Source organism: Pimephales promelas, chromosome 15 (genome assembly GCF_988280905.1).
Source record: "Pimephales promelas chromosome 15, fPimPro1.hap1.1, whole genome shotgun sequence".
Taxonomy (NCBI): domain Eukaryota; kingdom Metazoa; phylum Chordata; class Actinopteri; order Cypriniformes; family Leuciscidae; genus Pimephales; species Pimephales promelas.
In genome coordinates this window covers 833,913-847,500 of record NC_142783.1, presented here as the reverse complement: position 1 = coordinate 847,500, position 13,588 = coordinate 833,913, and the positions used below count along the sequence as shown (strand labels likewise).

The following is a 13,588-nucleotide window of genomic DNA, read 5'->3' as shown; positions in this document are numbered from 1 at the left end:
TCTCTCCTTCTCTATTTCTCTCATTCTCACATTCTCTCCTTCTCTACTTCTCTCCTTCTCCAGGCGTGTTCTCTCCTTCGCGGCAGCAGAATGAGGTGTAGGGGAAATGAATCACAAAAGCCCAGAAATCAATTGACCCCGAGGAGCCGCGTGATAAAGCCCTCGGCCGCCGCCTGTCCCCGACAGATAGAGCCGCGTAAATGAGTCCGCTCCGATAAATACATTAAAGCAAGCTGTGAATAAAAGCCAGGGACTTCTCATTTGTAAATAGCAGCTCCACTACACGGAATTAGACTGATAAAGGAGCGCTCCGTATAATTAAGTTTGTGTAAGGCCAGAAAATCCGTGCAAATACCTTCCCGGTGTTTTGAAAAGAAGCTGTCAGCTCAATTAATCTGAACATCGGCCGGAGAATGTAGCGAACGAAATTAAGCCAGCGATAAAAAAAGAGCCCAGGCGTGTATTTTGATAAATAATTCCTGTATCATTTCTTTGGCTCTGTGATCATTTTATTTAATCCACCACCTCCAGTTATGAGCTAAGCTCTACAGAGACGCTGCCGGCCGCAGCAACGCCAGGGATTGGTTCATGCATCAAAGGCGAGGAACGCGCGCGATAAGGCTAAAGCTTTGCGATGGTCAGAGAGAGGAAAGGGCCTGGACTCACCAGTTGTTTACTTGTAAGATGGTGAGGCCTGTGTCCTGAGCGAGCTGCTTCTTCTGTTCTTCTGAAGGATACGGGTGCTGGAAGAGAACACAAGAGAGACCCGCTCCGGTCAGGATCATGGGGAACATCACACACACACACACACACACACACACACAGAGCGAGAGCACTGCCACTCATCGGCACCAACAACACATCAGGGTAACATCTGGGCTTCATGTGGGAACACTCACTGCAAACAGCCATGATGTGCACTTCACCTTCAGTGTGTGTTCAGGGAGAAAAGCACCACTGTCACATACAAATAAACTACAAGCAGCAGCACAAATTAATACAATAGAGCAAAGATATTAATAAACATTGCATATTTGACAGTAAAATTAAAGATTAACCTTATTAAAGTCACAAACAATATTCAATCCAGAGCTGTGAGTGATTTCCTTGTCTTTTGTTGTTTGATTAACATTAAAAACACAGACGGCAGGAATATTAGGTTACTGTCACTTTAAGACACGACTCACGAATACAGTCCACTGATGGTCAAGTCATTCATGTATACAGCGCTTTTTACAGTACAGCTTTCCAGAGAATAATGCAACAATATTTGTTTCCAGAAGAAAATAACGTAAGTTATAGTGATGTCTGTGATAGTGTGCACTCTTCGACTCATCAAAACACACATGCTGAACATCCTTGTCCATTTAAATGCAAGACTCGAAAGACAAGTCAATATTTGCACGCACTTCGGATTAGTATTTAAATATAAATATTTTGGTAACGCTTCCTTTTACAGTCCAGTTACCCATGGAAATACTATGTACTTATTTTAGTAGCTACAATTACTGGGTAATAACTAGTACTACCCCTAAACCTACTTATACCTTATATTAGCAGTACTTTCTAGGTAAGTACACTGTAAGTACTGTACTGTAAAAGGCGTTACCAAAATGTTATATATAAACGAGAATTTTTTCTTAAATATATAGGTACATGCGTGTGTATTTAGATATTAAATATAATTATAGACAGCACACACACACATATTCTGTAAACACAAACTTTAATTTGGAGGTGATTAATCGCGATTAATCGTTGCACAGCATTAATACGAATATGATTGAGAGTGAATGTGTGCATATGTTAAATTAAAAACATTATTTGCTCAAATAGCTCAAAATTATTACTTCAATATATAATATTTTCCTGTTTTTCCTTTTCCTACTTTATTCACTCAAAAAGGCCTACATTTAGGATTTATGTATTTGAATATAAAATTTCTATTCATTTGAATTATATTTTATAGGCCTACTGTATTATTTACACACATATATATATATATATATATTAATGTTCACCATAAATACTTTGATGATTAATTCCTTTAAATGAAAAGGGACTGAAACAGAAATCCCCCAAGGTCATGCCGATATATCTGCAAGGGTTTGGAGTGTGAGCACTGATTGTTGGCCGATATATCACGCGAACAGAATCCGCGGCAGCGATTAACGGACGTCGAGCCCCAGAAACACACAGATCCGCACGACGGGATTAAAGCACTTCTGCTTGAGTTCTCCTGAACGCTCCTGCAAAGGTCTCGAGTCGCCAGGAGTCACGCGGCTAACACAATCCCCGCGCGGGATGCAATGATACAATTTGTGTCACTGTTGATCTGCCAAATGTGACATGATAGAAATGGCAGGATTGAATTTGTGCCGTGTGTGTGTGTGAAGCATGACGAACAACAGTGATCCGCACTGACAGATGTGTTTAAGAGGCAGATTAACAACCAAACACACCACACACTCCGCTTTATTCAGACAGCGCCACGCGTGCGCCCACTCACACACACACACACACACACTAGAGGTGTAGGTGGCGACTCTCTCTCCCGTCGTCGAATAAGGAATAAGTCTCGACCCCGAGCCTCACATCGAGGAGCCGACGGCCGCTTTAATTAAAGAGCGCGAGGAGGGAACGTTTCAGGAATGTGTCCAATTAATTACAAAACAATTGTAAGATTGAAAAAAAATAATGAAGGAAAAAGAGACGCATGAATCAGATTTCTACTTGTGCACACTGGAGCTTTTAATATGCTAAAATCATTAACAAAGAAATATGATAATGGGCACATAGAAATAAATTTTTTGATTGCTAAGTGCTGACATATGCTTGGCAAGACTGAGAAGCACACATACATACAGTACGCGCATGTGTGTGTGTGTGAGAGAGAGTGTGTGTGTGATTCTCTCACAGACAGCAGAGTATTTTGTGACTGGTTCTCTTTATTTTTTTCAAATTGTGTGTGTATATATATATATATATATATATATAGTGATAATCCACATCGATTGAACATAAAAATCTAGCTAAAGCCTTTAATCAATGATAAACTATTTGTTTACATTTTTGTTTAACTCGATGTGCCGTCATTAAAGTGTACTCTGTGCGTCTGTGTTTCCAGGTCATTAAATCAAACATGTAAATACTGCGGCACTCCATGAGTCTAGCCAACCAGAGACGGCAGAAGACTTTATATCTGCTCTTCCCTGACAGAAAACGCTTCAGCGTAAGATATCCTGACCGCAGACACACAATATACAACAGATCCAGTTTCCACAAATCACTGCAAGTACTGAGCCTGATCACACACACACACACACACACACGCCATGGAGATGTGTCTGTGATTTATCCACGCATGACGCCATCCACAATCTCTATCCTCATGCTCTGGGGTGTGCACAGAGAAAAATAGATATTTATTTTTTACAAGAACCCAAATTTTGTCATTAGTGCTGGGCATTGATTAATCACGATTAATCGCATCCAATAAGCAATTATAATTACTTTGCATTTATAAATACACAGACATGCATGTATACACACTCTAAAAAAATGGTGGGTTGTTTCAGCCCAAATTTGGGTAAAATATGGACAAACTCAAACGCTGACGAAACCCAAAAAATATTTCGGATTTGTCCATATTTGACCCAAAGTTGGGTATTTAAGAAAAACGTGTTATTTATATATACATTTTTATATATGTACAGTATATGAAGAGTTCAGATGCAAAAGCCTCTAAGTGCCATTTGAAATTTTCTTCTAGAATGATCATTTTTATCAAGCTTGTATATTTAAGTTCAGTAATTTCACTTAAATGGCAATGAAGATTACCTATTAATTGTTATTTAAGTGAAATTACTGAACTTGATAAAAATCATCATTAAAGAAGAACATTTCAAATGGCATTTAGAGGCGTTTGCATCTGAACTCTTCATATACATGCAAATATTTCGTAAATGCACGTGTGTGTTTATATATATACAAAATCATTATGCACAGCACACACACACACATATAGTATGTAAACGCAATTGTTTATGCGTTTAATCACGATTAATAACGCGCATCCGAGTGACATCGCAGGTCGAGTCCAGCACTGCAAAATAAAGCATCAAATTAGAAAACAAGTGAAACCCGACCAGAGCACCTCCTTTATATGAATTATTAATTCCGTCCAGCGGTGTGCATGACACGCTAACAGCATGATGAAGAGTAAACTTAGCATGAGAGATCAGAGAAAGATTGAAAGTGTTCCTGTCACTTTAAACTCAATCAATAGAGTGAATTACTAAGAGCCGGAGCAATATCCCGAGGAACGGACTGACCACAGAATGAGGAGAGGTGCAGTCTATAAATTATTAGACAGAAAAATGAGCAGCTTATTTTATTGCAGATGCCAGCGCTAGCCGGCGATCGAATCAACTGTTAATTACGCTGCAGCCTGTTAATGGCACCGGCTTTTTGCTGCTTGCGCCGTTCTCAACACACACACGCACACACACGCGGCTCGGGAAGGAGTCCTCGGGGATGTGTCGGTGCATCACACAGTCCGCGGCAAGTGCATGTGGGCCGATTTTATTTCCCAGAGTGCATGTGTGTGCATGTGTGTTTGCACTCTATTGGCTAAATTACAGGGTGTGATTTGCTCTTCACCGCAACTCCATGTAACGTCGAGCCTGAACCCCCAGTGCCCCCAAACACACATCCACCCCCCTTCACACACACACTCCCCAGCGGAGCGGCTGACCGTGAGCTTGATGAATGACTTCATCAGTACGAGGCCAGACTGCAATGAATTAAAGCGTCCTGCAGCCTAATGAAAACCAGCACATCCCCCGAACCAGCTACTGAATCACTGCAGCACCATGCAAATCCTATACGTTCTAGATAGCCAGATGAGAATTAGACAAACAATCAGTGTGTTTTTGATTGCATGCTTTTTAGGCTATTTAACCCACAATCCATCGTGACTTTGAGTTTGCATGCAGTTTTTAATTGCACAAACTAAAATGTTAAGCTTTAGGTAATGCATTTAGCTAGATGCTAACATGCTAACACAAACAATATGATCCCAGCAAGCAATTTTGCTTTTAAATAGCGTGCAAACACAGCCCTGATATGACCTCTAGCCTAAAACAAGGCAAAGTGAACATTTAATAGACGCCTAACCCATCGCCCCAAGAATAGATGCACACATAGAATACATGTCAATGAAATGAAACCAAACCCCTTGTAATCACTGTTGACTTTGCTTACATGATGGAATATCATACATCTCGCAAGTTATTTTGGAAAAAACTGGCATGCAACCAAATCCAAGGTTATTTTGTCTAGAAGTGTGTTTCAGCATCGGGTCTACAGTTAACCGAGACGGGGAAATGACGGCTATTGCTTGCAGGAACACTATCATCCCACACGCTCAACACTGCGTGCTTTATTTGTCTGTTTTGGAGGTTTGTGGAACGGAAATGAAGGGCACGTTCTCAAAACTCTGCTACCAACAGTTTCAATTATTCTCAAACTACTCCATCATCGCTGAAGGATTTGAGTTTCCCCGTGACGCACAGTGATCGTTTCTGTGTGTTTAATCAAACTGAGCTCAAGATAACACAGACTCCCAATAAAATCAATCAAAGCCCAGAATGACATTTTAATATCTGCTACACAGAAATCTGCAGAGAGATTGGCACATTTTAAATTTAGAGAGGCTGTTAATAATCCATTTACATAGGCCTATGTGTGTTTCTGCAAGCACGATATTCCAGCCAAATGAAGGCTGCAGGTTTATTTTGATAAGACTGATTTGAATATAATATATATATATCCCATTTTACAACGCAAATTCATGAATAATTGCAATGTGGTGTGTTTGTTGTAAGTATTTGTCATACGAATGAACCCTGAGAAAGGCAGATTTGTTTGGAAAGTTAACTTTGATTATAACATGACTCATGGCGTGTGATTGATGTCTGCTCAACACAACAGAAGCCAAAAGAGTGTTTTGTTTAAAAGATGGACAAAAGGAGTTGCTTCTGTGTATTCTAGTAGTGTGTCTAAGGTTAAATGTGTGTGCTTAGGTAGCGTTTTGTGTGCGTTTGATTTTCTTCAGCGCTACGCTGCATCCAGACAACAAGGAGGAAGCCGGCAAGAATGCAACTTGACTCGCATGCACACACAAAAGGGAACACGTCCTCGGTTTATGAAATGCACCATCTCAAATGCACCCCCCGATGCTCGAGCCATGTGTGCATACCGGCAGTCATTGTGTTCGTCGGCATGCGCACGTATGAACAAACCCGTATCCGCGCAGCTCTGGGATCAGGCTCAGTCGTGACTGCCATGCTGGGTTCTTTCAGAGGTGAAACAGTTTCAATTTATGTGGCTTCAAAGGGGCACCTGGAGCCCGGCGCGCCATGAAAAGCTATTGAGGAGAGCGGCTCGACTCCCTCTCTTCACTCGCTCTTTCTCTTTCTGCGCCCCCACAACAATTGCTGGCTGGAGCCGCTGGACTCCCGCCAGCCCCCCGTTTGCTCTACACCAATAATTTATGTTCACTGAAGATGGTGCAAGGTTCTAGAGCGACTCTTGCTATCAATTTGCCTGCCAAGCAAACTGTTGCCCCGCAAAAACATGGATTGGCAAGGCCAGGCGGAGGGGGATGCTGGGAGGAGGAGGTGGGCACCCCCGTGAGGTTGGCCCGGAACGCAGTTGCTGAGGGTAAACAAGCATTAGCGCTAAAAATCAATCACTCCCATTCTCAAGGCCGTCAGAGAGAACCGCACAGGGGAACAAACACACACCCACTGCAGTGAGAGATACACACATACTGCCGCAGCAAAACACACAGTGAGGGATGCAAACAATTAGAGAAGAGTTTTTGCTCTTTAACGGCTGTTTAACGGCTCAAGAAACTGACGTGTGTCTTTAGATGTGCACAGACGGATATGCGATGAAGTTGAAATCACAAACACTGGCTAGGAGTAGCAGCAATAGTGATGCTTGACTCGGCAAATCCCACTAATAAGGGCAGTGGGGGTTTGCGTAGACCTTGTGACTTGGACACTAAAAACCCTCTTCTATGTGTGTGTGTCTGGATGTGGCCCACAGCCATAGTGATGAGGCTAGTTAATCATCAGATCAGGTTCATGGCTTCTCTTACAGACGCGGCCAGTCGGCTCTTTCAAGGGGAGGAACCTGATCTCCATGTCCTTGCGTAGGGAAAGGGGAAGAGAAGATAGAGTGAATCTCCTCTCATCCTCTTAACCCTCTGGCTTTAGGGTGTACATTTGGCCAAATTAAATTCTCACCACAACAGCCCTAGAATTTCTCTTTCCACCTGATCAGTCAAACACTCATTTTTGCAGCAGGTTCTGTCATCAACTGGCTACTTCTGACCACGTGCAGGAGACTGAGGCGTATTCGCTGTGATGTCTCAACAACAGATTGATTTCAGGCTGGAAAAAGTGGAAGGGAATGGGAGTTGAAAGCAGTTGACACTACTGCTGTCATAAAGTCACGTGACCACTCATGCTCAGAGGCAAATTGGCAAATCAAGTAGATAAACATGACCCGAGTCCAAGCTGTACAATGAAAGCCTGTGAAACGAGCCAAACAACCTGCTGGGCTCAGAACACATTCACATAAAAAGTATATTAAATAAAAATATCTTGCCTAATAAGGTAGAGGCAACAATGCACTACTCACCCAAGCACAGAGCAAGAATTTTCTCTTGTCGCCGCCCTCACCAGTCTGTAGACTTGATTAGTCTAGATGGCACCCATGAGCAACGGAGCCGAGACCTTACGGGTCACGTTCATTAGGCCACTGGGCTTACTGCTGTCTTGCCCCCACCATCCCACAGGGCAAAACTTACTTACGCTACTCTTTAATATATTTTGCCTGCGTGAGAGAGAGAGAAGGATGTTTATTGCTAGTGGGGAAAATGGACTGGGCTGGAGAACAGAAATGTTGGCCAAAAGGCCAATGGGCAACCAAAGAACAACAGGGTCGTCCTGCTTTGCTTACGGGCACCAACCCCTCAATATTCCAGCCAACCCCTCTTATGCAAGTAGGTCTTGGCAGCACACATTATTGTAAGACTCCTTTTGTACTGGCATTTGAGACCGAAGGCCAAGGCAATAGAACAGGCTAATCTAACATATACACAGCACATTTCATTTAGCATAGTAAGCTTTCTTAATGAGGGGAAGGATTATTTACAAATGCATTGAGTCTCCGTGGCTTGGTTTGGGAGCCACAAATAATGGCTTCGTAGCATTTTTTTTACCAGTAGTCCCAAACGGATAATCCCATACAGAGCTCCAAACCTATAATGTTATGTTGCATCTGTTACACTATCAAATTCAACTTGTCAAATCTGCTTTACAGTCAAAACTCACAGTGGAGGAAACCTCTACGTTTAGCCATTAGCTGGGAATGTGGAGCAACCAAGCAGCCGGCAAACAGCTGCAGGGGCAATTTCCTGTAGGTTAATGATGCTAAAAATGTAGAAGTCAAGCATGGCGCCCATTTAGCTGGCTCTCCAAAAGGACTAAACAATGTATCAGCATAAAGAGGCTGCCGTGAAGATTTTCAGTAAACTCAGCCAAGCTAAAACGATCAAGTCAACCGAAGCAGGACAGAAAACCCCGACTTAGCCAAAGAGTCGTGATTAGTCGTGATCACAGAAAGCTTGCGAGACAACTGACGGAGCCAAAGCAACCTCAATTCATACCTGTAAATATTCTCCCTTACACAGGCCGTCAGCACTACAAACTCAGGCAGCGGATTGCTATGAGCCCTGGGGACTCTCCACTCTTGATGCTCAAGACTTAGGGATGTATGAAGAGATTTAATGGCTCTAAAAGCAGTAGAGCTGAGGAACGGAGCAAAGGGCCCCTTTTCAGTGCATTCCAGCCGCCTGTGCTCCTCTGCACAATCCTGCCCCGAGGTCTGCTGACCTCTGACCTGACTGACCGGCTTGGCTGTAGGCTTCTCGTTTGTTACTGACTTTATCCACTGACAAAGCAAGCAGGAAACTGGCAGCTACCCAACAATCCCATGAGAGGATGACCAACAGCTTGCTCAGCTTACCGTTTATTAGTGGATGGGGTCAACAGACAGAACCAAATAAGAAATGTAGCCGGCTTTATTCTTTTTTTATTTAGCTAAAGGTTTCCTAACGTATGAACGTGGTTTGTGAGAATTGCAACCTTGAATCTATCAGAGCAGATTAACAACTTGTGCAATAACTGCAGGGTTGTTCAAACCCCAAAAGGAGCGATTCATGACGGGATTAAGTTTCTCTATCACTGTGCCTTTGAGCAAGGAACTTGACCCCACATTGGTATGGGTGGACGCTCCTTGTAGTAAATGTACTGTAGGTCACATTGCATAAGAAAGCGTCCACTAAACTGGCAAGTACATATTAGTTCTGTCTGCCTTTCTTCTTTCTGCACTTTGCATGGTGCATACTGAGGCATCAAAGGGAGCTCCAGTAATCCAAACACCGTCGTTACTCTGAAAGTTTACGCGCTGCCCTAGAGGGAGAGATAAAAAGGGATTGTCAGGATCCACTTACAGCTTTTTGGGCTGATCCAGGCCACAAGGAAGAACTGTGAGCTCAAACACAGCCGAGTGCTGCTGGTGCACTGGACTCCAGCAGGACGGAAGAGCAAAGGGAGGTCATTAACCTCTGTGACTAAAATGCACTCAGATGGCTCCCTGCTCTGGAGGCTGATGACAAGCGTCTGTGTTCTTTTCAACAACTTGTTGAGCTGTCTCCACCCCCACCACCTGCCCCCACCTCTGAAACCAACACCAGCCATCCCCATCTCAGGAATGTAACCCAAGCCCCGCTCCTCTCCAATCACTTTGCAAAGAGGACAGCTGTTGTTGTGTTCTTTCCATTGTGTGTTTGTGTGTACTCTTGCTTTTTTTTCCCCCTTCCTCAACTCCTCGCCCCACCGCTGCACAATAATTCATGATCCAGCGCAGTACAGTCCACTTTGAGTGACGGGAATCGAGCGGCGTGCCTCTGTAATGGTAAAAGTGCTTCAGTAATGGCTATGACATTGAGGGTTGGGCTCTGTAGAGGAAGATCTAGTGCAGAAGTCATTACCACATACTAAAACCAAATGAAGCCAAGAGCGCTCAAAATAAAGCTCTGCAGGGCAGGAAAAACTGTTTCCCATCAGGTTTTCAATGTGGTTCCTCACCTTTAACTCCAGCGTTTAGACTCTTGGGAAGGTCTGGGCCATAAGGCTGTCTGCTGATTCACGTAATGTCTCAGGAAGTTATTTCCCTCATAGAGGCCCACCCTTTCAGAATGGAGATCCACGGTGCCAGTGGAAACGTCCTTGCTTTGCAAACACAAGGCGTACGATGGACAGAGTCACTTGTTCGGGGACCTATAACACACCGTTGAACTGGCTTTGTAGATCGTTCCAATCCTGGGTGCGTTTGATGTTGTGCTTCCACATTTTCATTACTATCATTGGTTACCGAATCCATCGCAGTAATTGCGGCCTCGTCGTAAGGTCGGGGAAGCTGCGCGGCAAAATTGCTAACATCTGCAGAGTCTCCTCCACGTGTCAGCGGCTCGGGCACATTTTTCTGGTTTCAAAAGCATACTCCATATTTGTTTACTTAATTCTGCTCAAACTGTGCCTTAAAGAGATTCCTCGCTGTTAGAGTCCAGATAACGTAAAATGATGCGTGAAGTCTTGCCTTCCTTTCCTCCGTAGGCTTCATTACTTTTTAATATGTGTGCAGGAAGAGGGAAAAATGGCGTTTAGATAATCAATGGTACAGAGGCAGTAGCCCATTAATCTCTCCACGGATTCCGTTCTAATATGCACACTTGCTTGGGTAAACATGGGCTCTGCGGTGGTGCACGTGTCTGCCTGGATGGGCCACTTAATGAAACAGCCAGTCCTCGCTGCCTTTTGAGGAGATTTTGCTGAATGAAAAATGAACTGTCTGCTGTTTACCACGCCAAAGAGCGACGACGTTTGATTGTATTCAGGTGGGAGTTGTACGTTCCCCCATGCGAACGAGACAAACAATGAAAGCAGCAGGCAGGAAACGGTGTGAGCACTAGAGCAAATCCCTATGGAGATTTTATCAAAGATCCCTAATGCAAACAGCAGCACAACTGACCGGGGGGAGGCACAGAAAGAAAGGTGACCTGCGGCACTGAACCAGGACAGAGGAAGAAGATAAACATGGCACGGAGAGAGAAAGAGAGTGTAGATGTAGAGGACGTGGGATGTATACAATGACCGCCACTCTGAAACCTGAGCTAACCGCTGGGCTCGCGAGCCTTCTTCTTGATGAGCAAAGAGCCACCTGTGGACAGAATTGGCTGCTGTGACTGTCTCCTGAGGTAACTGAGATACACCTGTGGGGACGTGCGCGTGACGTCAGATGGCAGAGTAATCTGGGGGAGAGGGTGGGCGGCCTGGCAGCCATAAACACGAGGACGAATAACAGTGAATGTACAACATAAGCCAGGGTAAAGTTTGATATGCTTTACATGTCGGAGGGTAGCTGGTGGGTGAAGAAAGACAAAAAGCCGTGGCTAAGAGGATTGCGAGGCAGGGATAGTGCACGCCGGAGCCCTGAGGTGGCAGAGATTTGTGCCTGTATGGAAATGCATGATTCACCCCCCCCCCCCCAGCAGCGGCGAACACGCTATACTTCATTTGCTGGCGATTATGCAGGTTGCTGGCCCTCTAAGCCCCTTTGAACTTGTAATTGCCGCCGGTTTTAAATAATGAACATTAAGGGAGATTCAGAAGAGTGTGTGTAATTACAGGTTTTCCCTCCTTTTATTCTGCTCCCTGGTTGAAGGGGGGAGAGGAGGAGGAGGAGGAGGAGAAAGAAGGAGGAGGTTATGCTTGCTGAAATCCGTTGTGTCTTGCCAATTCTCTTTATCTAAATCGCTGTAGATTTGAGCAGGGTTTGTCGTGCCCCGGGGACATTACAACTACTGCGATCTGATCAATATTCACATGCATTCACATCTGGAGCCAAAACGCTCCGGTTTGATTAGGATACGTGTCTTTAGTGGGGCCTTTTTGTGAATATTTTTGATACTGCTCTCAGGTTTTAGTCATCTTGAAACCCTGAACAGTGAGCGTCAGACACCGGCACAGTCGGCGGAAGGCTTCGGTTCGCCAGCATCTTGGGAGGCTGAACAGAAACCACAGCAAATTGGTGCATTTTGTTTGTTGCCTTTGATGCACCATTCAAGATATGAAATGATATTGTGCAGTCACAGCGCTCGTCGTCATTATGAACTAGCAGAAAGGAGGTGCAGACAGAGCTCAGAGGGAGGCTTGTGAGGAGAAGTGCTGGAAAAACAAAACAGAATAAAAACAGCAGCAGAGAAAGGGCGGGAAGATCACAGAGCCGAAATAGAGCGCTGGGATTCAGAGGAGCGCCAGTCCCCTGACAAACTAAACAGAGAAGCACAGTCTGGTTTTGATTTTTGCTCCAAACACACACACACACACACACACACGGCCATCCTCTCTTAGTTTTCAGCTTCTCTGTCTGAGTCGTTTCTTCGACCACACCCCTAGTTCCTCCCTCTTTTCAGCCCGAGACACACATATGAGTGCACACATTGATTTCACAGTTTATAAGTTATAGCTTTACCACAAGGCATCAGAGTTCCCTATGCCCTCTAATCACGTCTATGACCAGCTTCATCTTTTAGGTCAACAGTTTCCTCACGTTTAATCGCAGCTACCTGAATAATAACAAATCCGGATCGCATTCTTGCAATCTTCTGGGCAGGCACTGTGTATTTGTTTACGCTTTTGACCTTACTGAAAAGTCCATTAGGAGGAAAACACAAAACCTCGAAAGATTGAGGATTTGCCGTCCCCTGAGCCGTGTTCTGGGCGGACACGTGTGTAGAGTGTAGAGGTCAGTTGGATCTAGAGTTACTAAACTAGAGTTCTTGTTCTCCTCGCTGTTTATGTGTATCTTCAGGTCAGAGCAAAAGCATTCCCCTCCACACACACACACACACACACACACATGCAAGGAACAGCGTGTTCCAGCCTGTCCAAGCTGTCTTTATTAATACCGACTCGGTCTGGGTATGTTGGAGCATTCCAAGAGTCTGCAAGGTCATCCCTGAACTGACAAAGATCTCCGGGACTCATCCATCTCCAAAAAGCATCAACCCATGATCAAACATGCGATAAGTTCAGTCTCACACAGCACGATTCTCAAAGACGGGATCAAGAAAGAGGAACACACAAACCACTGTATTCAGGTTACAAATGTTAATGCACAGAGACATATTAAAGAATAATAAAGCTGCATCAGTTTAAACAAGGACGCAGCGATCTGAAAACAAAATTACTATTTAAGATGTGAAGCTAATGTTAATGCCAAATGCTAGTTGACACAAACGCTTCTTCTCAGGCACATTATTATCCAAGATCTGCCAAACACTGAAAACACACACCCAGATGAAGGTTGATGTGGGCCGAACATAATTCCACAACCTGCAGGAATGAGGTCAGCTGACTGCAGTGTGCAGTGACATAGATGTACAACA

The 13,588-nt window shown here is 44.2% G+C and overlaps 1 protein-coding gene across 3 annotated transcripts in view; it reads right to left on the bottom strand.

Moving 5' to 3' along the window:
* The window catches only part of meis2a (Meis homeobox 2a), an 83,286-nt gene that overhangs the window by 42,774 nt on the left and 26,924 nt on the right, over positions 1 to 13,588 (bottom strand). For all 3 annotated transcript variants that reach the window (XM_089119999.1, XM_089120001.1, XM_089120000.1), the window contains exon 9: positions 667 to 743. In XM_089119999.1, coding sequence (XP_088976125.1) covers positions 667 to 743 — 77 coding nt within the window. The remainder of the gene's footprint in view (positions 1 to 666; positions 744 to 13,588) is intronic.